Source organism: Babylonia areolata, chromosome 22 (assembly GCF_041734735.1).
Source record: "Babylonia areolata isolate BAREFJ2019XMU chromosome 22, ASM4173473v1, whole genome shotgun sequence".
Lineage (NCBI taxonomy): Eukaryota > Metazoa > Mollusca > Gastropoda > Neogastropoda > Buccinidae > Babylonia > Babylonia areolata.
The window spans coordinates 30,491,998-30,515,350 of NC_134897.1; the positions used below are offsets into that span (position 1 = coordinate 30,491,998).

Below are 23,353 nucleotides of genomic sequence, written 5' to 3' on the forward strand. Positions count from 1 at the left end.
ACTCAAGACCTGACGAAGCGCATTGGGTTATGCTGCAGGTCAGGAATCTGCCTAGTAGATGTGGTGGCGTATATGGGATTTGTCTGAATGTAGTGACGCCTCCTTGAGAAACAGAAACTGAAACTGAAACTGAAACAGTGTTGGGGCGCCGTGGTAGAGTAGGTTAGGCGTTGGACTTCTAATCCAGTGTTCAGCAGTGATCGAGGTTCGAAGTCCCCCGTTTCAACAGGGGGCCGAGAGGGGGGGGGGGGGGGTGCGGGGAGGGGGGGGGGGGTCCTTGGAAAAGGCACTATCTGAATTTCCTCATTCCATCCAGGTGTGAATGAATGGGTACATGACTTCCGTTGGGGAAAGTTGATGCGGCGGAAGGAGAGGACTGGGCCCCTCCTTCCTATGCCGAGCGCCCTAGACACAGTGGGTATGAGTTCACTGCCCCCGAAAAGAGCTAAATAGGATCTTTAACCTGTAACGTTTTGTCTGTATGTCAGTTTGTTTATGCTTGACTGCTGTGCACGCCTACGTTTTGTTATACAACGAAGGTCGAATTCGTTACGTTGACTGAATGTGTTTTTTATAACTTTTTTCTTCATTTTTTCCCTGTTCCATTGCAAAAGAGACAAATGAATAGTTCACAATTATGTCTTCTTCATATGCAAGAAGCAACGCGAATAAAAAACGGAGATAAAGAAATTAAACTATACTTCCTTGATAATTAGGCGTCAAACAGTAATATTGGCGACAATGGGGCAACGAGGGAGGTATGCGTATTAGTTTGTGTTTTGTCTCATCTTTTTTTGATTGGTTATACCTGAAGAAGACTATATCCCGAAAATTGCTTGTCTTTTTTTATATTGTCTAAAAAATATGCCACCATATTATGTGTGTGCGTGCGTGCGTATGTGTGTGCGTGTGTGTATGTGTGTGCGTGTGTGTGTGTGTGTGTGTGTGTGTGTGTGTGCGTGCGTGCGTATGTGTGTGCGTGTGTGTATGTGTGTGTGTTGCATGGGTTTTTTTGGTTACTAGTGGCACACTCAGTCCCTACAAATTACACTAATTTAACCACTATCATAAACAATCACTAGTCAGTCTCCACCCCAACAAACAATACCCCCGTAAGTGTTTCTATTCTATTCTCCCTACCCCTCTCCTTCCCTCTACCCCCCCCCCCTCTCTCTCTCTCTCTCTCTCTCAATGTGTCTTTGAAGGAAGGGTTGAACAAATGAAACACACCTTGGCGCATGGAAACCATGTGTGAAGAAACAGCCTCCACTTACCAACAAGTGCCCCCCATTACCAAACAAACCCCCACTTTGCAAAGGAAGGAAAAACGTCTCGTTTAACTTGACCTTGCGAAAGTGCCGGACAATTCGGTCTTTGATACCCGGAACGCCACCCCCACCCCCCCCCCACCACCACCACCATCCACCCGCCACCCACCACCCAGCCTACCCCCTCCACCTCCACCCCCCCACCCCAACTCCCCCAAACCCCCAACCCCCTCTCCAGCAAAAGCAAAGATACCTCCGACTGAATCGATCCCCTCTCTCTTACAGCGCCGTGACAAGTCGGGTGGCCTGATCGTTGATGGGGATGGAGAGGAAATGGTAAGCGAATGGCTGTGGGGGTGGACTGGTTGGAGAAGAGTGGGTTTTTTTCTTCTTCTTTTTTTTTGGGGGGGGGGGGGGCGAGGGGGGGGGGCGTTGTTTTTGTCGTTGTTTTCGCGACGGGACCATGCCGTGCTGAGAGGGACGGTTTAATAATTACACCTCTCAATTCATAATTCGCAACCACTCGCACTGCCATCAAACAGCTGTACACCACCATTTCAGCCACCAAGAAGAAGAAGAAACAACTTCTCCTTCCCTGCTGACTGCATTGAGAGGCACGTGTTCACCATGGACAGTGTGTCTCTGTACACCAACATCCGCCATCAGGAAGGCCTGCTGGCTGTCAAACACTTTCTTCCCGAGAGCTCCCTCCACCTCTATTTTCCCACCATCCTGTGGAAGGAAGGCCTGGACCGGTCTCAAGGCACAACACGACTTGATGCCTGAAGAAACCCGTGAGAAGAAACAGTCAGCACGATATCTGCCCATTACCAAACAAACCCCTTCAGCCCCGGCGACAGTGCCGGACAATTCAATTCTTTACAACGTAGCACCCCTCTCCCACCCCCATCCCCCAGCAAAGCTACCCAATCGAAAAATCGTTCCCTCCAACCCCCAAACCCCTCCTCTCAGCTCGGGTGACCCGAGCTATGACTGAGAAGAGAGAATAAAAGGTTGAACGGGGTGGGGGTGAATGCGGTGGTTTGGTGATGGAGCCGTGCTGGTGGTGGTGGTGTTGGTTGTGGTGGAGTGAGGGGCTGCTTTAGCAAAGATGGGGAGGAAAATCGTGGCGAGCGAGAAAGGGGTCCGCGTGGAAGTTCTATCCGGCACGTGTCTTGAAGCGTGCAGTTAATTGATGGCTGGTCTCAGGACACCACAAAGAAACAAAAGCAGGTTCCTAGGTTTAATTAAGGCATCTACGTGCAGGTCTGTCACGCTCTTGGGTCGCTGTAATGTGAGCAGGAAGCGGGGGATTTTGACTGACCTCCATCCCCCACACCCCAAGTTTGCTGGGTTGCTTCCTCTATTGTAAACCTTCTTCTTCTTCTTCTTCTTCTTCTTCTTCTTCTTCTTCAGCGTTCGATATTGTTGGCATGCGTCAGACTGGAAGCTTCGTCGCCCTGACGAAGCCCACGGTTTTCTCCAAGTCAGTCCGGTCACCCCAAAGCTGTGCCTGTAGCTCTACTCCCTCGGGCCACAACTGGCGTCGTAGATCCTCTTAAGTGGGGCTGTTATGTTCTGGGGTTTGTGTACCTGTGCCACAGGGACATTCTTCTGTGTGAGATATTTTTATTGGGCTCAGATGACTCAAAAGTCTGCAGTGGCCTGTACGAAGTCTGAAGAGGATTGTTTGCTGGTGTGGCTGGAGTTGGTGGATTGCATCTGTCCCTGTGTCAGCGCTCGGTAAGCCGTCTGACTGGAGCTGGAGTACGCCACCAAAACAGCAACAAGAGGAGAACGGAAGCCAACGGGTCATGAACTTCCAAGCATGTGAAGGAGAGTTGTTTGGTTGATCAGTTGTGGAGCAGCACCTTCTGAAAAACTTAACTTCCCACCACTCTTCTCTTAATTAATCTTCCAGTTGAATGGGTCAAAGACAGGAAAACATCACGTTTTTTGACAACCACCTTGTCTTTCTGCCTTTCTTCCTGTGTCTCAATTTTTTTTCATTCTTCGCAATATTACTGTGCTTAGTTGTGATTTTTTCGATAGTTCTTTTCATTCGGGTTTTGTTTTGTTTTTTCATCTGCTGTCCCGACATCTGCATCGTTCTGTGGCATTACTCCCTCGCCGCTGATTGCGAGTCCCCCATACACCGCCACGCCCAGGAAGTATGTCGTCACAGTCCTAGCGTCGGCAGTCTACAGGGAGACTTATCGTTGTTAGGTCGCCAGGAGGCTACACACCAGAAGAGACCCTGCACTGCTGCCGGGTCACTTCAGTGGCGTTCGTTTGTGCCTGTTCTGATTTAGTGTACTTTAGGAGATCACCTACTATAAACCCCCCTTACTGACGGTATATATATGATAGTCAGTCGTGTCCGACTATGACCATCAGAACAGCAGAGGAGGCAACTGCTGTTCTGACTATCTGGGCTAGAATTTGATTATAGTGGAGAGTGTCTTGCCCAAGTTACATTCCCACTCTCTTGGCCAAGAGGGTTTTAGGACAGTCGGCGTTGGGACGGTTCTCAAAGGCCAACTAGCCCACAAGGCTGCAGCACTAAGAGCCAGTACAATTTTGCCTCCTAGTTTGAGTCATAGTCCTTCACAAAAGACAAAGCTGTAAGTGATTTCCCATTGACTGGAGAAACTATTGATAATACAGCTCTCACTTTGCTGCTGTTGGCCTAAATGCAAAACTTATGTCAATCTGTGATATAAGCCGAGTGTTGGGCTGACGGTACAGTAATGGCTTTAGCCACGGAGCCAGAAGGAGCGAGCTTCTCCTTCCCCAGAGTAAAGACCGACACCATGAGAGAGAGAGAGAGAGAGAGAGAGAGAGAGAGAGAGAGAGAAGAGATGAGGGAGGCGCTGGGGAGTGGAGGGGGTGAGGGGGGCAGGCAACCAATGAATTTTCCAACTGAATCTAATCCCTCTAATCGATTTCAGTTCCCAGCCAGCCTGGTCCGAACCATCGATGATGAAGTGGCTCTCATTCAATGGGACCAAGCAGTCTGACATAATTTCCGGTTGATCAACACTCCCCCCCCCCCACCCCCCCCCCCCACCCCCCCCCCCACCCCCCACCTCCTGGTGGCAAAAAGAAAGTAATGGCAGAACAGTTTTCTGTCCCAAATAGGCGATGATTATCTGGGTGATTGGCCACATGATGCTGCTGGCTATGGGAAGAGAGCTTGGAGGGTGTGTGTGTGCGGGGGGGTTGGGTGTGTGTGTATGCGTGTGTGTGCGTGCGCGTGTGTGCGCGTACGTGCGTGCATGTGTGGGTGTGGGTGTGTGCTATGGTGAGTGTGAGAAAGCTAGAAAGGTGGGGTGGGTGAGATGAAAAGACAGGTACGGAGAAAGAGAGATACAGACAGAGAGCAGCCATATTCTGTTTTCGGGGATGTGCATGCCGGGGTATGTTCGTTCTTCTTTCCATTGAAAGCTGACATGGAATTACAGGGTCTCTGACCTGCTCACTTAAATCTTCTGCATGCGTATACACACGAAAGGGATTGTGTTTTTCTTGGGAAGGGGGAGAGGTGCGGGTGGGTGGTGGGGGGGGGGGGGGCTGTTCAGGCACTAGAAAGTCCGCACATCTGTTCTCCTGGGAGATCAGAAAAATCTCCACCCTTAATTAACCCACCAGGTGCGCCGATTTTGGGGCGAGAATCCAGCGCTCTATCCGTTAACCCCCACCCCCCCCCCCAACCCCCAACCCCCACCCCCAAACCCCTCCAGCCCTCAACCCCCGCCTCAGTGATTGTCCACTCACATCTACCTACCAGAGATACCTGTCACACAACAAGACTGTTAGTTTTGCTTCAGTCAGAGGTCTTACCGGTCATGTGGCTCCGGGCTCTAATTAATAATGACATTGTTAGCAACAAAAAAAAAACCGGGTAACCGTTCAAGACATTGGAAACGATATGAACATGCTTAAATGTGTGTGTGTGTGTGTGTGTGTGTGTGTGTGTGTGTGTGTGTGTGTGTGTGTGTGTGTGTGTGTGTGTGTGACACACCCTACCCCACCACCTTCTCTCACCCAATGTCTCTCCCCATCCCCCACACCCCATCCCCAATCTCTCATGACATGCGCAGTTGGTCCATTTCCACGGCTCCCACAATGCCGCACAATGGCCGCCTTCCGGTTGGCAATCGATAGGGGAGGGGAGGGGAGGGGGCGAATGGTGTCCCCTGCTCGGAATAGGAACGACTTTATCGGAAGCTGTGGACTTTCTGTCGGTCGATAGGGAGAGGGAGGGAGGGAAGTGGAACGAGAGAGACAGGGGCGAGCAGAGTGAGATGAATGGGAAGGGGGGAAGAGGGGAGAGAAGGAGGAGAGGAGGGGGGGTAGAGGGAGTGTTGACAGAGAGGGTGAGGGGAGGGCGAGAGGGTCACAGAGAGAGTGAGAGAGAGAAAGGGAGGGAGAGAGAGAGAGAGAGAAAGGGAGGGAGAGAGAGAGTGAGTGAGTGAGTGAGTGAGAAAGACGATTAGAGTAAGGGAGGGAGAGAGAGGAAGGGATGGGGAGGGAGAGAGAAACGAAACGAAACAAAACGAAACAAAATTTGAGAGAGAGAGAGAGTGGGGGGGGGGGGTAGAGTAAGGAAGGGAATGCGAAATGTTTTATTCACTTTAGGTCAAGGCCCCTTATTGAAGGGGGCGATCATACAGCAATAACACAAGCGCTTCTTATAATTGGAGAAAAAAACAGAAAAACGGAAACAAAACAAATGATAATGATTATAGATATTCACATCATTTCAGTTGTATAGTCTATGTTATGACCATACGTAAAAAAAGTCACAGAGAGAGAGAGAGAGAGAGAGGCACACAAAGAGACGGACAGACAGAGAATGAAAGAAACGAAGCAAAAGGAAAACACTGAAAGGGATTCCTAGACAAACGCGACATTCATATCACACACACACACACACACACACACACACACACACACGCACGCACGCACGCACGCACGCACGCACGCACGCACGCACACACACACACACACACACACACACACAGAGAGAGAGAGAGAGAGAGAGAAACTACATACGACAACGTGCTGACATCTTCATTTAAATATCAGTCATCCAAGAACAAGTCTTTAGCTCTTTAAGTGCATTAGCGCTACTTACTAAAAAGCTTTTCATAAACACATTGATGAATTATTCATAATACTGCTATTATTATTATTGTGGGGTTTTTTTTAATCATATTTATATAACGCTGAATCTTGTGCAGAGACAAATCAAAGCGCTTTCGCACCAGTCATTCACACGCATGCATAACTCTAAAACTGGAGAGAGAAAAAACTGAAGACAAGGAAGAGGCAGGGAAGGGAGGCTGTTTTTGGAAGAGGTGGGTTTTTAGGCCAGACTTGAAAGAGCTGAGTGTGGAGACCTGACGAAGCGAAAGAGGAAGTTCATTCCAATTACAAGGTCCAGAGACAGAGAAAGAACGGCGGCCAACAGTCGAGCGTTTGAATCTGGGTTTGCGTAAACAGAGTGGATCCGAAGCCGATCGTAGAGAGCGAGATGGAATGTAGAGGTGAAGGCAGCTTCAGTAATCAGCAAAGGCAGTTGAAAGAGAGATGGATTTTCAGATATCTTTTTTTTTCTAGGAATGTATGCTTACGTAAGATCACACAAGGGACAGGAGAATATATTATGCATTTCGGTTTTTTTTGGTTTTGTGTGTGTGTGTGTGTGTGTGTGTGTGTGTGTGTGTGTGTGTGTTGTGTTTTTTTCATCTTTTCCACAAAGGACAGGTTAGGGTATTGAAAAAACTTCGTTGCATCAGTCATGATGTATTATCACACTTGTTACTCCAAATCTGATCTTTGTCAAATGACATAAAGAGGAGGGAGAGAGAGGAGGGGTGGGGAGGAGGAGTCATACACCACCGTCCGGACGTCTCTGCTCTTCCACCCGGACGTCTCTACTCTTCCTCTCCTCTTCCACCCCTCCTTCCCACCCAGACGTCTCTACTCTTCCTCTCCTCTTCCACCCCTCCTTCCCACCCGGACGTCTCTACTCTTCCTCTCCTCTTCCACCCCCTTCCACCGCTCTTCCACCCGGACGTCTCTACTCTTTCTCTCCTCTTCCACCGCTCTTCCACCCGGACGTCTCTACTCTTTCTCTCCTCGTCCACCCCACTTCCACCCGGACGTCTCTCGTCTTCAACCTCTCTTCCACCCCTCTTCCACCCGGACGTCTCTACTCTTCCTCTCCTCTTCCACCCCCTTCCACCGCTCTTCCACCCGGACGTCTCTACTCTTCGTCTCCTCTTCCACCGCTCTTCCACCCGGACGTCTCTACTCTTTCTCTCCTCTTCCACCCCTCTTCCACCCGGACGTTTCTCGTCTTCAACCTCTCTTCCACCCCTCTTCCACCCGGACGTCTCTCGTCTTCAACCTCTCTTCCACCGCTCTTCCACCCGGACGTTTCTCGTCTTCCACCTCTCTTCCACCGCTCTTCCACCCAGACGTCTATGCTTCCACCCTCTTTCACCCGGACGTCTCTCTTCTTCCACACCTCTTCCACCCGGACATCTCTACTCTTCCCTCCCCAGAGTCTTACTCATCGCCTCTTCTTTCTGCAACTTGTGTGTGTGTGTGTGTGTGTGTGTGTGTGTGTGTGTGTGCTCCTCAAGTGTGCACAATTTTAACATCGATTCTTTGAATCTTTGAGTCTCCCCACAGTGTCTAGCCATATCTCATGAATTTCTGTCTCTTTCACTCGCTCCTTCTCTCTCCTTCAACCTATCGATCTGTTTGTCTCACTGTCTGCGGCCTTATCACAGCTTTGTTGGGGGTGTTTGTTTGTTTTTTCTTTGAAGCCAGTCTCATGTCACTTTGACACAGCACTGTTTCAGTCGCCCCAGTTTTCAGTTTCAGTTTCAGTTTCCCAAGGAGGCGTCACTGCGTTCGGCGAAATCCATATACGCTACACCACATCGATGCCTGACCCGCAATATTACCCACTGGGCTTAGTCAGGCCGTGAGTGCTTGCATGAAATATATTTGTGTACCTATCAGAGTGGATTTCTTCTATAGAACTGTTGCCAGAGGACAGCTCTTGTAGATATGGGTTCTTTTTCAGTGTGCCAGGTGCGTGCTGCACACTGGACCTCTGTTTATTTTTTTCTCAACGCTCTAGACGCTCAGTTTTGTTGTTGTTGTTGTTGTTGTTTTTCCAGTCAAACTTGGGAGAAAGGGCGAGGACAGCGAGAATGGAACTCTGATCCTCATGGACAGTCTCAGTTTCAGTTTCAGTAGCTCAAGGAGGCGTCACTGCGTTCGGACAAATCCATATACGCTACACCACATCTGCCAAGCAGATGCCTGACCAGCAGCGTAACCCAACGCGCTTAGTCAGGCCTTGAGAAAAAAAAATGTAAGTAAATAAATAAATAATAATCATAATATAAAAAGTAGTAGTAGTAGTAGTAGTAGTAATAATAATAATAGATAAATAAATAAATAAGTAAGACAACAATGATGATAAAATAAGCAAATAAATGTAAAACATGAAGACACATTCACACATGCACCCACACACGCACAACAGATAGGCACCAAACATGCAGTTTCCTCATGGACACAGTATAGTATTGGCAGATGAGCGTCTCAAAACCATTCTGCCACCTTCCTTCAGTGAGCCCGAAGAAACGCTGGAATACGGAGTTGTTAGCAGGGCAGAGCAGGACAACCACGTTCAGCATCCACATCACACCTCTCTGTTTGCCAACAACAACCATCCCAGCCTCACGCTCTCCCACCCACCCACCCACACATATTCAAACACGATCCCGGTCAAGCCTTTCCCCTCCTCTCCACACCCACTTGTGGTGGTGGGTTTTTTTTCTTGAAGCACCGGCTAGGTCGAGGTGGTCAAGGTGGGAATATGTGTAGGAAGAGTGATTCCCAAATGGGTTGTTCTGTTTTTCAGTAATTGAGAACGACGAACCTCGAGGCATCATTTTTCGTGTAGTTCGTCAGAGCACTCGAGTTATATAAGAAGCATTGCATTACACACTACCTCCATCAGCAAGAAAATGTACATTTAGGATTTCACACACACACGCGCGCGCGCGTATACACTTACACGTATATCTGCCTACACCACCCGAGTGTGAATGAGACTTAAAATCCAACCAATCAGTCCCGTTATATAACGTTCACTTTTTTTTCTTTTTTTTCTTTTTTTTTTTTTTTTTAAACACACAACAGTCTCATCACGCTGTCCTCTTTCAACCTTGAAAAGCTGTTGGGTGTGACGCAGCAAAATTCATTGTCTGCATTCTTTCTCCTCCTTCCCACCCCACGTTACCTTCTACTGGAATCATCATGTAGTGTGTGTGTGTGTGTGTGTGTGTGTGTGTGTGTGTAGGGGAGGGTTGTGCGCGAGCGTGTGTGTGCGCGTGTGCGTGTCTGGGGCATTTTTTTGTGTTTCGCGCGCGTATGTGTGTGTGTGTCATTGTTCATACCTGCAATTTGTAGTATTGTCTCGGGGTATAGATACACATACACATATGTGCGTTGTTGTTGTTTTCATATGCATAGGTACGTTATCATGTACTATTGTAGGTGAATTGTTTCATGTGAGGTGCTTAGAGCCGGCCCATTATATCGGGAGTTTCCGCCATATAAGTACTATCAATAAGTCAATCTATCTATCTATCTATCTATCTATCTATCTATCTGTTATTATTATTATTATTATTATTATTATTATTATTATTATTATTATTATTATTATTATTATTATTATTATTATTATGAGCATTTACGCCTAATCTTGAAAATAAGCCTTAGGTGTTTACAAATAGAACACATATATGTAAATATCAAAAAGGAAAAATTAAACACAAGATACCAAACATCATTGAAAACTATTCATCCACCCCACACTCCCCACCGCCCACACAATACACACAAGCACACAAGCACGCACACACACAAGTCATAGCACACAATCGTAAATAGTACACAATCAAAAATACCAGCAACAAATCCTGAAACTATCAAAACTCACTCACTCACAAATAGTCATCATTATCGTCATCATCTTTATAATCATCATCATTATTATTATCATTATTACTATTATTGTGAGCCCATTATATGGTGAGTTTGCGCTATATAAGTACTAAACGTTATTATTATTATTATTATTATTATTATTATTATTATCATTATTATTATTGTTGTTGGTGGTGGTGGTGGTGGTGTTGTTGTTGTCGTCGTCGTCGTCATCGTCATCGTCATTGTTGTTGTTGTTGTTGTCGTCGTCATTGTTGTTGTTGTTGTTGTTGTCGTCGTCGTCATTGTTGTTGTTGTTGTCGTCGTCGTCGTCATCATCATCATTGTCGTCGTCGTCGTTGTCATCATCATCATCATCATCATCATCATTATTTGTTGTTGTTGCTATTGTTGTTGTCATCATTATGATGATGGCGATGACGATGATGATGATGATGATGATGTTAATGATGTAATGATGACTATCATTATTCTTACCACCATCATCCTCATTATCATCATTACTACCATCATCGTCATTGACCCACCTCCCCAACCCCACTCCACACACCACACCCCCACTCCTCCACACCCTCTCTTTCAGGAGCTGGAGTACTGGGGGCTGACGGAGCTGGACATCGAGCCATGTTGCTGGGGCCACTACTGCAAGTTCAAGGAGAACAAGGAGACCCTGACGGCCCTGGACGACAACTTCACCTTCCACCTGGAGGAGGACGGCGTCAACAACCCGCCCTCCAGCTTCACCAAGTTCAAGAGGAACATGTGGATCTTCCTCGAGGACCCGTCTTCGTCCAGGGGGGCAAAGGTAAGGGGGCAGGGAGTTCGGGGGGGGGGGGGGTATTTTTGTTTTTTGTTTGTTCGTTTGTTTGTGCTGTGGCTGGACGTCAGGGTAAGGTTAATTAAGGTAAGGGTTTAGTTTGAACCAGACGTCAGGGTAAGGCTAAGGTAGAGGGTTAAGTTGAACCGGACGTCAGGGTAAAGTTAAGGTAGAGGGTTGTTGAACCGGACGCCAGGGTAAGGTTAAGGTAGAGGGTTAAGTTGAACCGGACGTCAGGGTAAGGTTAAGGTAGAGGGTTGCTGAACCGGACGTCAGGGTAAAGTTAAGGTAGAGGGTTGCTGAACCGGACGTCAGGGTAAAGTTAAGGTAGAGGGTTAAGTTGAACCGGACGCCAGGGTAAGGTTAAGGTAGAGGGTTAAGTTGAACCGGACGTCAGGGTAAGGTTAAGGTAGAGGGTTAAGTTGAACCGGACGTCCGGGTAAGGTTAAGGTAAGGGTGTGGCCAAGTTCAAGAGGAACATGTGGATCTTCCTTGAAGACCCCTCTGCGTCCAGGGCGGGGGCCAAGGTGAGGTGGTAGGGGGTGGGGATGAGTGATAGTGTGTGTGTGATGCTTTTTTTTTTTTCTTTTTTTTTTACTGTGGCTGGACGACAGGGTAAGGTTAGCGTAAAGGGTGTAGGGGCTTAGGGTAAGAGGTTAATGTTAGGGTTTTAGCTGAACCGGACGTCAGGATAATGTTAAGGTAAGGGTCGTTTTGTTTTGTTTTCAGCTGTGGTAGGAAGTCAGGTAAGGTAAAGGTAAGGGTTTAGAGTAAGGTTAAGTTGAGGGGTTAGCTGAACCATACATCGGGGTAAGGTTAAGTTAAGGTTTAGGGTAAGGATAAGGTGAGAGTTTTTATTCTCATCTGAAACGGACGTCAGGGTAAGGTTAAGGTAAGGGTTTAGGGTAAGGTTACGATGAGGGTTTTAGCTGAACCGGACGTCAGGGTAAGGTAAGGGTTTAGGGTAAGGTTAAGTTAAGCGCTTTAGCAGAATCGGACGTCATAGTGAGGTTAAGATAAGGGTTTAGGGTAAGGTTAATGTGAGGGTTTTAGCTGAGCCGGGCGTCAAGGTAAGGTAAGGGTACAGGGTAAGGTTAAGTTAAAGGTTTTAGCTGAGCCGGGCGTCAGGTTAAGGTTAAAGAAGAGGTTTGGAGTAAGGTTAAGATGAGGGTTTTAGTTGAACCGGACGTCAGGGTAAGGTTAGGGTAAGGATTTAGGGTAAGGTTAAGTTAAGGGTTTTAGCTGAACCGGACGTCAGGGTAAGGTTAAGATAGGGTTTAGGTATGGTTAATGTGAGGGTTTTAGATTAGCCGGGCGTCAGGGTAAGTTTAGGGTAAGGGTGTGGTTGAACCGGATGTCAGAATGAGGTTAAGGTAACGGTTTAGGGTAAGGTTAAGGTAGAGGTTTAGGTAAGGTAAAGGTAAGGGTATAGGTAAGGTTAAAGTAGAGGGTTTAGTTGGACCGGGCGTCAGGGTAAGGTTGAGGTAGGGGCTATAGTTGAATCAGGGTACGGTTAAGGTAAGGGTTCAGGGTAAAGTTAAGGTAAGGGTTTAGCATCACTCTCATCGTACACATTATACATCACAATACCCAAATGGTGCACATTCCTTATATCACACTTTATGCTGATACTAAAATACAACATCACAATACGTATGAAACCAATCCCAGTTCTTAAAACTGGTCACATACATCACATAGCCGGATTGATAGATATCTAAAATCACAATACTTAAAATCAGCCTCACCCCCACCCGCCCCCACCTCTTCCCAAACAGACAAACAACTCAGCAACATGCACACTTTTTTTTTTTTAACCCAATCGCAATACTTAAAACAAATCCCAATACTTAGAACTTAGACCTTTAGAAAGTTCGTTGGATAAAACGAGCAGAACAAGGGTTCCGTGTGCAACATGTACTTATCACACGCAAAAATAAACTACGGCAGCTAGAGAGCTGTCTCTTCACAAGGCGCTACAGAAACATTCATTTTCGTATGGAAATATGACTGGCGCAATAGCCGAGTGGTTAGAGCGTTGGACTTTCAATCTGAGGGTCCCGGGTTCGAATCTCGGTAACGGCGCCTGGTAGGTTAAGGGTTGAGATTTTTTCGATATCCCAGGACAACATATGTGCAGACCTGCTTGTGCCAAGTCGCTGGAAACGTCGTTGTGTGGATGTTTTTGGGCTTTTTGCTTTCATTCCTTCTGTTAGCTTAACGACCTTTCTTTTACGAAGTTCACTGAGTAGTTTTTTTTTAATCGCACTTAAATGTTTATCTATAGATATTTATCGTTGATTCTACCAACCTTCCACCGCCACCACCACCCCTGCCCCCCACAACTCACCATTCACCCCTCCCCCCTCCTCTCCTGCCTTCTAAACGATCAAATTTAAATGTGGAAATTAAGACTAGAACAAAAATGTCTACAATCACCGGTGTGTGATCGGGGGACATTAAACAAAATTCTACCCCACTCCGCTCAGAAGCAATGCAGGGTCTCCAATGCGGCCAGTGAAACGCCTGACAGTTCGACAGCAGCCCAAAAGCAAAACAAAACAAAACAAAAGAGACAAACAAACAAACATGGGAGTGGAGTGTCGTAGTTATGCGAAAGCTGGGATGAGCTGCATGAAAACTGGCCCGGGAAATGAGGCAGAAAGTAACTTTGGGAAAGACGGAAATGAGAAAATGAGAAAAGAGAATTAGCAGGCGATAGAACCTGCCTACACGGACATGACACACAGCATGAGAAGAAGAAGTAGACAAGCTAAAAATAGGGCAGTAGAAAACAATGGAACAATACTGTGTTATTATGCCCGGTAATAAGCTCAGAAGATGCTTTCCTTTCGCAACCATCAACCGTTCGAGAAAGAATGTAGGATTGACAGCAAGTGCTGCTGCTAACAGCTCGCTGGTTCGCGAGAGGCAAGAAGTTTTGTTTCTTATTTCTTTTCTCGCAAATCCTGATTATATCGATCTTGGAACATAAAGAGATCACGTGCTTGATTGGCAGCTCACACAGTAAACCAGCCAATCGCAATGAGGTGGGATCAAGCGGTGCCCACCACACTCTCGAGCACATACCCCCACCTTTTTCTTTCCATCTCCCCACCACCATAGGAAACGATGGTGTAGTTTGATAGTTTGTAGTGTGTGTGTGTGTGTGTGTGTGTGTGTGTGTGTGTGTGTGTGCGTCCGTGCGTCTGTGTAAATACTTTAGACAGAATAAAAGTTAGAAAGCGCAAAAAATTGTTGAAATTTGCTTTACTAAATTCTTTTCTGTTGCTTTCTTTCCAACCCGAACACACACACACACACACACACACACACACACACACACACACACACACACACACACACACACACACACACACACACACACACTCGCTTGTGTGCTGTAAATAATTACATGATTCTTTCAAGTATACGCGTGTAGATTTTGTTTCTCTCTCATAGCTCAAAAAGGGGGTTTCAATGCCCGCGTACATATCTTAAACATTTGCCGCAAGTTCGCGATATGCGAGACTGCGGCCAGGGGAAAGGAAAGACAGGCAGAAAGCACTCACCCATCCACCATGCCACCGTCAACCAATCAAGACCCACTTCAGTCCGGAGTTTCTGGACGTGCAGACGTTTTGATTGGATACAAAAATTGGTAACACTGATCGTATCAGCGGTGTCTGGACTGTGTGGCTCACGGCAAAGATCACAGCCACGAACAATCTGACCATGCGGGCGAAATGCCAATAGGTCGTCCAACTCACCCGTACGGTGTGGACTTGTGGTTTTTTGTTTTGTTTTCTTAATTGCTGGAGGAACTAATTAGGAACTAAACAAAAACTGTCTTCCATCATAACTGACACAATCAAACTTGGCAGTACATCCATCCCTCTTTCCAGTTCAGTCAGGAACGTCGCCGTTGTCCTTGACAACACACTGTCCATAAAAAAAAAATTCAGTCAGACATGCCAATCCTGCTGCTGTCAATTGCGGCGCATCAGTTCCGTCCGGAAATATCTGTCCACTGACAAAACATCTAGACTTGTCGTTTCTCTCATTCTCTCTCGCCTTGACTACTGCAACTCTCTATTGTCTGGTTTGTCTGCTTCATCCATTCAGTCCCTTCAGCGCATACAAAACTCTACTGCCCGACTCTTCCTCAGAAAGAAAAGATCTGAGCACATCACTCCTCTTCTGCAACATCTCCACTGGCTACCCGTCTCACACAGAATAAAGTACAAGATCAACACTCTACGTTATAAATGTATTCACAGATCTGCCCCTTCCTATCTCTGTGGCTGCCTTCACCTCTACACTCATCTCGCTTTCTGCGATCGGCTTCGAATTCACTCTGTTTACGCATACCCAGATTCAAACACTTGACTGTTGGCCGCCGTTCTTTCTCGGTCTCTGGACCTTGCAATTGGAATGAACTTACTCTTTCTCTTCGTCAGGTCTCCGCACTCAGCTCTTTCAAGTCTGGTCTTAAAACCTACCTCTTCCCAAAATAGCCTCCCTACCCTGCCTCTTCCTTGTCTTCAGTTTCTCCAGTTTTAGAGTTATACATGCGTGAGACACGTGAAACACGTGGTGCTCATTGACTGTTGGGATCTGCATGACGTTAGACACAGAAATTACACGGCGGATTCTCTTAGAATTTTGTTTCGTGATGTCCCTCTCGTGGACGCCAATGGACTTGTTGAAGGAAGTGAACATCTTGAATCAGATTTGAAGGCCTTAAACTCTGAAAGGTTTTTAAGCTTTTTTGAGTGAAAAGCCTGAAGCGGTGACTAGTTTTTATTGTACTTTTTTTTCTTTTGTTCTTTATTTTTGATTATTACTTGAAATAGACGCTAATGTGTCGGTAGCCTTAGTGGGTCGGCAAGGCTTTTAGCGCGCACCATAATTTGATTTGATTTGATTTGGTGTCCTTTCCCCCCCCCCTCCCTCCTCCTCAAGGCCTACGCCTTCGTGTCCATGTTCTTCGTCCTCCTCTCCATCGCCGTCTTCGTGCTGGAGACGCACCCCATCTTCCGGGTGGCCAACCCCGGGTACAACGGCACGGACTCGCGGGTGGTGTCGGCCAACTACCTGGGCCCCAGCTTCTGCTCCTGCCAGATCCAGGGCGACGGGGAGGCCTTCAACAAGAACTCGGAGCCCCACGAGGCCATGACCTACCTGGACTACCTGTGCGCAGCCTTCTTCACCCTGGAGTTCCTCGTGCGCATCTTCTTCGCGCCCAACAAGCTGGAGTTCTTCAAGCAGCCGCTGAACGTCATCGACGTGCTGTGCCTGGTGCCACACTTCACCTCCATCATCATCAAGACGGTCAGCCCCTCGGACAATGCAGGCAACATCCTGCGCTCCGTGCTGGCCCTGAGGGTCATCCGGGTGCTGAGGATCTTCAAGCTGATGAAGCACTACACGGCCTTCAAGATCCTCGTCTACACCATCAAGGTAAGGGCGGTGTGGTGAAAATGTTTTTTCTTTCTTTCTTTCTTTCTTTCTTTTTTTTTTTTAACAGTGAAGGAGGGTTTAAAGATGATGTTTAAAATATTTGTCCCGTAGATTACCTTTCGTGGTAAGCTGAAACGTCAGCATGGAACGATTTGAATTTTTTCTTCCAGGTTTCTCTGTGTGTGTGTGTGTGTGTGTGTGTGTGTGTGTGTGTGTGTGTGTGTGTGTGTGTGTGTGTGTGTGTGTGTGAAGTGTTTTTTTATGTTAGTATAGAAGCGGATAATACATGTCAAAAAAACATAAAACATGCATGAGAGTGAAGCGCGTTGGATTACGTTGCTGGTCAGGTCAGGCTGTCTGCTCGGCACAATAATGTAGTGCAGCGTATAATTATCAACGGAGTTGTCCGAACGATGTGACGCGCCTCCTTGAGTAACTTTACGACGGGCGCAATAGCCGAGTGGTTAAAGCGTTGGACTTTAAACCTGAGGGTCCCGGGTTCGAATCTCGGTAACAGCGCCTAGTGGGTAAAGGCTGGAGATTTTTCCGATCTCCCAGGCCAACATATGTGCGAACATGTATGTGCCCTTCGTGTGTATAGGCAAGCAGAAGGTCAAATACGCACGATAAAGATCCTGTAATCCATGTCAGCGTTCGGTGGGTTATAGAAACAAGAACATACCCAGCATGCACCCCCCGCCCCCACGCCCCGAAAACGGAGTATGGCTGCCTACATGGCGGGGTAAAAACGGTCATACACGTGAAAGCCCACTCGTGTACAAACGAGTGAACGTGGGAGTTGCAGCTCACGAACGAAGAAGAAAAGTAACTGAACTGAACTGAACTCACCTGTCTTTTTTTTTCTTTTTTTTTTTTTTCCATCTGACTTACTTCCACTTCCAGGTGAGCACGAAGGAGCTGCTGCTGATGGTGGTGTTCCTGTTCTCCGGGGTGCTCATCTTCGCCAGCGTCATCTACTTCGTGGAGCCCAGCACCTTCAGCAACATCCCCATTGGCTTCTGGTGGGCCATCGTCACCATGACCACTGTCGGCTACGGCGATAAGGTGGGTGGGTGGGGGTTGGGGGTGGGGTTGTGTGGGGGTGTGGGGATGTGGGGATGGAAGGGTGTGGAGGTGGGTGTGGGAGCGTGTGGGTGTGGGGGGCTGGGGGTGTGGGTGTAGATGGTGTGGGGTGTGTGTGAATGTGTGCGGGGGTGTGAGTGTGTGCGTGTGTGTGTATGTGAGAGAGAGAGAGAGAGAGACTCAATGTGTATGTTAGGGTAGGGGTGTGTGGGTTGGGGTGGATGTGTGGGTGTAGGTGGGGATGGGAGACGGGTGTGGGTGTGTATGTGTGGGTGGATGGGTGGTTAGGTGGGGATGTGGGTGGGTGGGTGGGGGTGCGTGTGGGGTGGATGGGTGTGGGGTGGGTGGATGTTGGGTGTGTGTGGGTGTACATGGGTGTGAGTAGGTGTGTGGGTGTGTATGTGTGGGTGGGTAAATGGTTCGATGGGGATTGTGTGGGGGATGGATGGGTGGGTGGGGGTGCGTGTGTAAACAAGAACATATCAGCATGCACCACCACCACCACCCCCGAAAAAAGCGGAGTACGGCTGCCTACATGTAAATACATGTAAAAACCCACTCGTGTTCATACGAGTGAACGTGGGGAGTTGCAGCCCACGAAGGAAGAAGAAGAAGATCAGAACGATAGATTTCGCTCCCAAATCTCAATAACACAAGTTAGGAACACTTTTTGGAAATCTTTACAGGGGCTCGATATTGACGCTTTGCTTGCGCACAGCGGGTGACTGGATGAGTCAGTCAATCAACTAACGGATCAGTCAGAGATTGATGAGTTATTTGACAGAATGTATTAGTTTGTGGTTTTCGGTGAACCATCATAGAATGAATAATAAAAACCTGGGTACCCTTCACAGAAATGCCTCTCACCGCTCGCTTCCTGTTTGTGACGAAATGATTGATGGATCGGGAGAGGCTGGGAGGGGGGGGGGGGTAGGGTTATCGGTTGATTGATAGATTCGGTGAGTATCTAATTGACAACATGTATAGAGTACGTGATTGATTACCCTTACCCCCCCCCCCCCCCCACCTCCACCCCCACCCCCCAAAAAGTGAATTACTTTCGTTTTAGTAGAAAGTCAACTCGACCGTACGCTTTCTGTGTGCATCATTAATGGACTGGTGAATGGATGGTGGCCAGATCGGTTGATCAATAAATTATATTAAAAAAATATATATCGATTTATCCGTGCAAACGCAAAGTACTTCTGTACTCAACAGCTCGGTCGTATGCCGCTTTCTGAACTCGATTCATGAGGTGAATGGGTAGACCGATTAATCGATAAAGTAGAGTGAGTACATGGTTGACTGAGGGCAATGGAAAAAAACAAAACAAAAAACAAAAACAAAACAAAAAAAAACGCCGGAAACAACGACGATTATCCATATTCTTACACAACACCCACACACACACACACACACACACACACACACACACACACACACACACACACACACACACACTTAAAAAGATAATAGAATAGATTAATGAATAAATTAATGAATAAACAGATGAATAAATAAATGAATAAACTAGATTAAATTTTAAAAAATACACAGTTTATTTCTACAGGACGGTTGGGTCGTACACTTTCTACACATGGTACAGAATGCAGAATGCTTCATCGTCTCCACAAGAGAAATTCGTTTGTGGTGTAAAAGATTTGAACAATACACAAGATTCACAGTCATTCAACATGTATGCAAGACAAAAAGGCTTAGGCTGGATGTCAGCTCAGAGCAAACTATGCATACAATCAATGATCATAGGATCCAACAACGACAACAACAACAACGACGACGACGACAGCAACAACGACAACAACAACGACGACGACGACGACAATAACAACAAGAACAACAACAACAAGAATAACAATAACAACAACAATAACAACAACAACAGCAACAACAAAACCCCTCAAGAAGTAACTTAGAGTAAACCACACATACATCATCACAGCCATACAAGTGCAATCACAATCGCAGCTAAATGACAGGCATGAAATAGCATACTGTATACCACGGTACACGGGTCGACTGGTTTACTGTTGGATTAGGGATGACGGACGCACAGTGAGAGAGTATGTGATCGATAAACCGTACAAGCAACGGACACATTCATCAGGCGATCGATGGCTGGATAGTTTAGGTCGATTGATCGATGGATTTGATTGTGTGTGTCACCAAAACATACAAAACAATGTATTTTTATTTAACGAACTACCTGCCAAACCAAAAAATAAAAATAAAATGCACTGCTTCTTTAGAGGACGGCTGGAACACATGTTTAATGTACATGATTCGTGGATGAGTGGATTAGTTACTCAAAAAAAGTGAAAAATGATTGATGACCATCCAACAAAAACAATAATGTCACAGAAACGTTGTTTTTGTTTGTTTGTTTGTTTTGTTGGTTTGCTTTTTGTTTTGTTTTTTGTTGTTGTTGTTTTTTGTTGTTTCTTTCCTTTTTTTTGACTCACTTGTGTAAACAAAGTGAGTCTATGTTTTAACCCGGTGTTCGGTTGTGTGTGTGTGTGTGTGTGTGTGTGTGTGTGTGTGTGTGTGTGTCCGTGTGTCTGTGTGTCTGTGTGTCCGTGGTAAACTTTAACATTGACATTTTCTCTGCAAATACTTTGTCAGTTGGCACCAAATTTGGCATAAAAATAGGAAAAATTCAGTTCTTTCCAGTCATCTTATTTAAAACAATATTGCACCTCTGGGATGGACACAAATGTTTTTTTTTAAAGAAGCCTAATTATATGCAAACTGCATTTACTGTTATATTTATATTTTTTGTATTCTCTAAACTTGGCACTTTGACCTCTTATTCTGACACAACAACAAGAGGAGTCATTATTATCATTTTTTGTTCAAACAGGAACTTCTTTTGCTAAGCATGGAATTTTTATTTATTTTGCAAACGTTTTGGTGCAGATAGTAAAAAAGGGAAATTACTCTGTAATTAATGCTAGGGGACTTAATTTATCACAAGTGAGTCTTGAGGGCCTTGCCTCTCTTGTTTTTCTTTTCTGGATGGTGCCTCGACCGTACGCTTTAGATTAATGTACAGCATGATAATCTGCAGCTCACAAACGAAGAAGAAGAACAAGAACAAGAAGAAGAACAAGAAGACCGTACACTTTAGATAGTGCACAGCTTGATAATCTGATGCATGGATGGCAGTGGATTGACAGTCTGACGTATCTATGTCATTCATTTGCCTTTCTGCGTTTAATGTATTTACTCATTTTGTTTATTTAGTTTATTTTGATTTCATTTCATCTCAGTGTTAAACGGGCGCTATAGCCGAGAGGTTAAAGCGTTGGGCTTTCAATATGAGGGTCCCGGATTCGAATCTTGGAAACGGCGCCTGGTGGGTAAAGGGTGGAGATTTTTTCGATCTCCCAGGTCAACATATGTGCAGACCTGCTTGTGCCTGAACCCTCTTCGTGTATATATGCAAGCGGAAGATCAAATACGCACGTTAAAGATCCTGTAATCCATGTCAGGGTTCGGTTGGTTATGCAAACAAGAACATACCCAGCATGCACACCCCCGAAAATGGAATATGGCTGCCTACATGGCGGGGTAAAAGTGGCCATGCACGTAAAAGCCCACTCGTGTACATACGAGTGAACGTGGGAGTTGCAGCCCACGAACGAAGAAGAAGAACAAGAACAAGAAGATCGTACACTTTAGATAAGTGCACAGCATGATAATCTGATGCATGGATGGCGGTAGATTGACAGTCTGACGTATCTATGTCGTTCATTAGCCTCCTCCTGCGTTTAATGTATTTACGCATTTTGTTTATTTAGATTGACGATTTTGATTTCATTTCATGTCAGTGTTTCACACAAACTTAGGGCCTGGCTGGCTCCCAAGGCCCGGCCAAGCTCGTTGGGTTGAAGCGAAGGTTAGGAGTCTGCTCCTCCTTGTCTTTCTTCTCTCATAAGAAAATGTGCTGCAAGGTGTGTATGGACCAGTCCACACGCCTTTTGTATGGTGACACCAGCCTCCCTTGGAAAACCGGTACCTACCCTACCTACCTACCTACCTAACCTACCTACCTGCCTGCCTACCTACCTACCTATTTGCCTACCTACATACCTACCTACCTTCCTACCTACCTACCTAACCTACCTAACCTACCTACCTGCCTGCCTACCTACCTACCTTACCTACCTACCTACCTACCTACCTACCTACCCTCCCTACCTACCTACCTACCTAACCTCCCTACCTACCAACTACCAAGCTACCTTCCTACCTACCTACGTACCTACCTACCTACTTAACCTACCTACCTACCTAACCACCCTACCTACCTACCTACCTACCTACCTAACTTCCCTCCCTCACTACCTACCTAACCTCCCTCCCTGCCTACCTACCTACCTACCTACCTACCTAACCTACCTACCTAACCTCCCTACCAACCTACCTACCTACCAAACCTACCTACCTACCTACCTACCTTCCTACCTACCTACGTACCTACCTACCTACCTACCAAACCTACCTACCTACCAAACCTACTTTCCTACCTACCTACCTTCCTACCGACCTACCAAACCTCCCTACCTACCTACCCTACCTAACCTACCTATCTTACCTACCTACCTAGCCTACCTAACCTACCTACCTAACCTACCTAAACTACATTCCCCACCCAACCTACCAGCATTTGCAATATAACTTGCAGGTGCCCTTGACGGAGTACGGCTACATCCTGGGCTTCCTGTGCGTGCTGTGCGGGGTGCTGACCGTGGCCTTCACCGTGCCCATCGTCGTCAACAACTTCACGCTTTACTACGCCCACGCGCAGTCGCGCAACCAGCTGCCCCCGCAGAAGAAGAAGGAGCTGCAGCAGAAGCTGATCATGAAGAACCAGAAGGCCACCGAGTTCATCAAGCGCCTGGCCATCAACGTCCAGCAGCGCCGGAACAACAACAACGCTGGTGGAGGAGGTGGTGGTGGTGGTGGTGGTGGAGGAGGTGGTGGCGGTGGTGGTGGTGGTGGTGGTGGTGGAGGTGGGAGGGGGAGCAAGGAGGAGGGTGGCGGGGAGAAGGTCTTCAACCCTCTGGAGGATCTGAAGACTCCGCGGACTACCACGTCCAGGTTTGTGGAGTCTTGATTTTTTTTTTTTTTTTAAGGGGGCGTGGGGGGAGGCGTGGGGGGGGGGGGGGTAGTGTGTGTAGGTGTGTGGAGGGGCGGCCGTCGTGTGTGTGTGTGTGTGTGTGTGTGTGTGTGTGTGTGTGTGTGTGAACATTATCTTCATCATCATCGTTATCAGTATTATTATTATGATTATGATGATGATTATTATCATAATTGTTTCTTCTTCTTCTTCTTCTTCTTCTTATTCTTCTTCTTCTTCTTCTTCTTTTCCTCCTCCTCTTCTTCTTCTCTTCCTCCTCCTCTTTTTCCTCCTCTTCTTCTTCTTCCTCCTCCTCTTCCTACTCCTCCTTATTCTTCGTCTTCTTCTTATTCTTCTCATTATTATTATTATTATTATTGCTGTTGTTGTTGTTTCGTGGTTTATTGATGTTCTTACTACTGTCATCATCGTCAGCGATCGTGATTTTGATAATATTATTGAAAATTGTTATTGTTATCATTGTCGTCATCATCATTCGTCATTATGTGGACGGTAATATTTAGTGATTAATTG

General features: G+C 46.6%; 1 protein-coding gene across 1 annotated transcript in view; it reads left to right on the top strand.

Annotated features, from left to right (window-relative positions):
• The window catches only part of LOC143297097 (voltage-gated potassium channel KCNC1-like), a 48,493-nt gene that overhangs the window by 17,814 nt on the left and 7,326 nt on the right, over nucleotides 1–23,353 (top strand). The window contains exons 2-5 of the mRNA XM_076609269.1: nucleotides 10,900–11,121; nucleotides 16,099–16,596; nucleotides 17,500–17,661; nucleotides 22,385–22,640. Of these exons, the coding sequence (XP_076465384.1) occupies nucleotides 10,900–11,121; nucleotides 16,099–16,596; nucleotides 17,500–17,661; nucleotides 22,385–22,640 (1,138 nt within the window). The remainder of the gene's footprint in view (nucleotides 1–10,899; nucleotides 11,122–16,098; nucleotides 16,597–17,499; nucleotides 17,662–22,384; nucleotides 22,641–23,353) is intronic.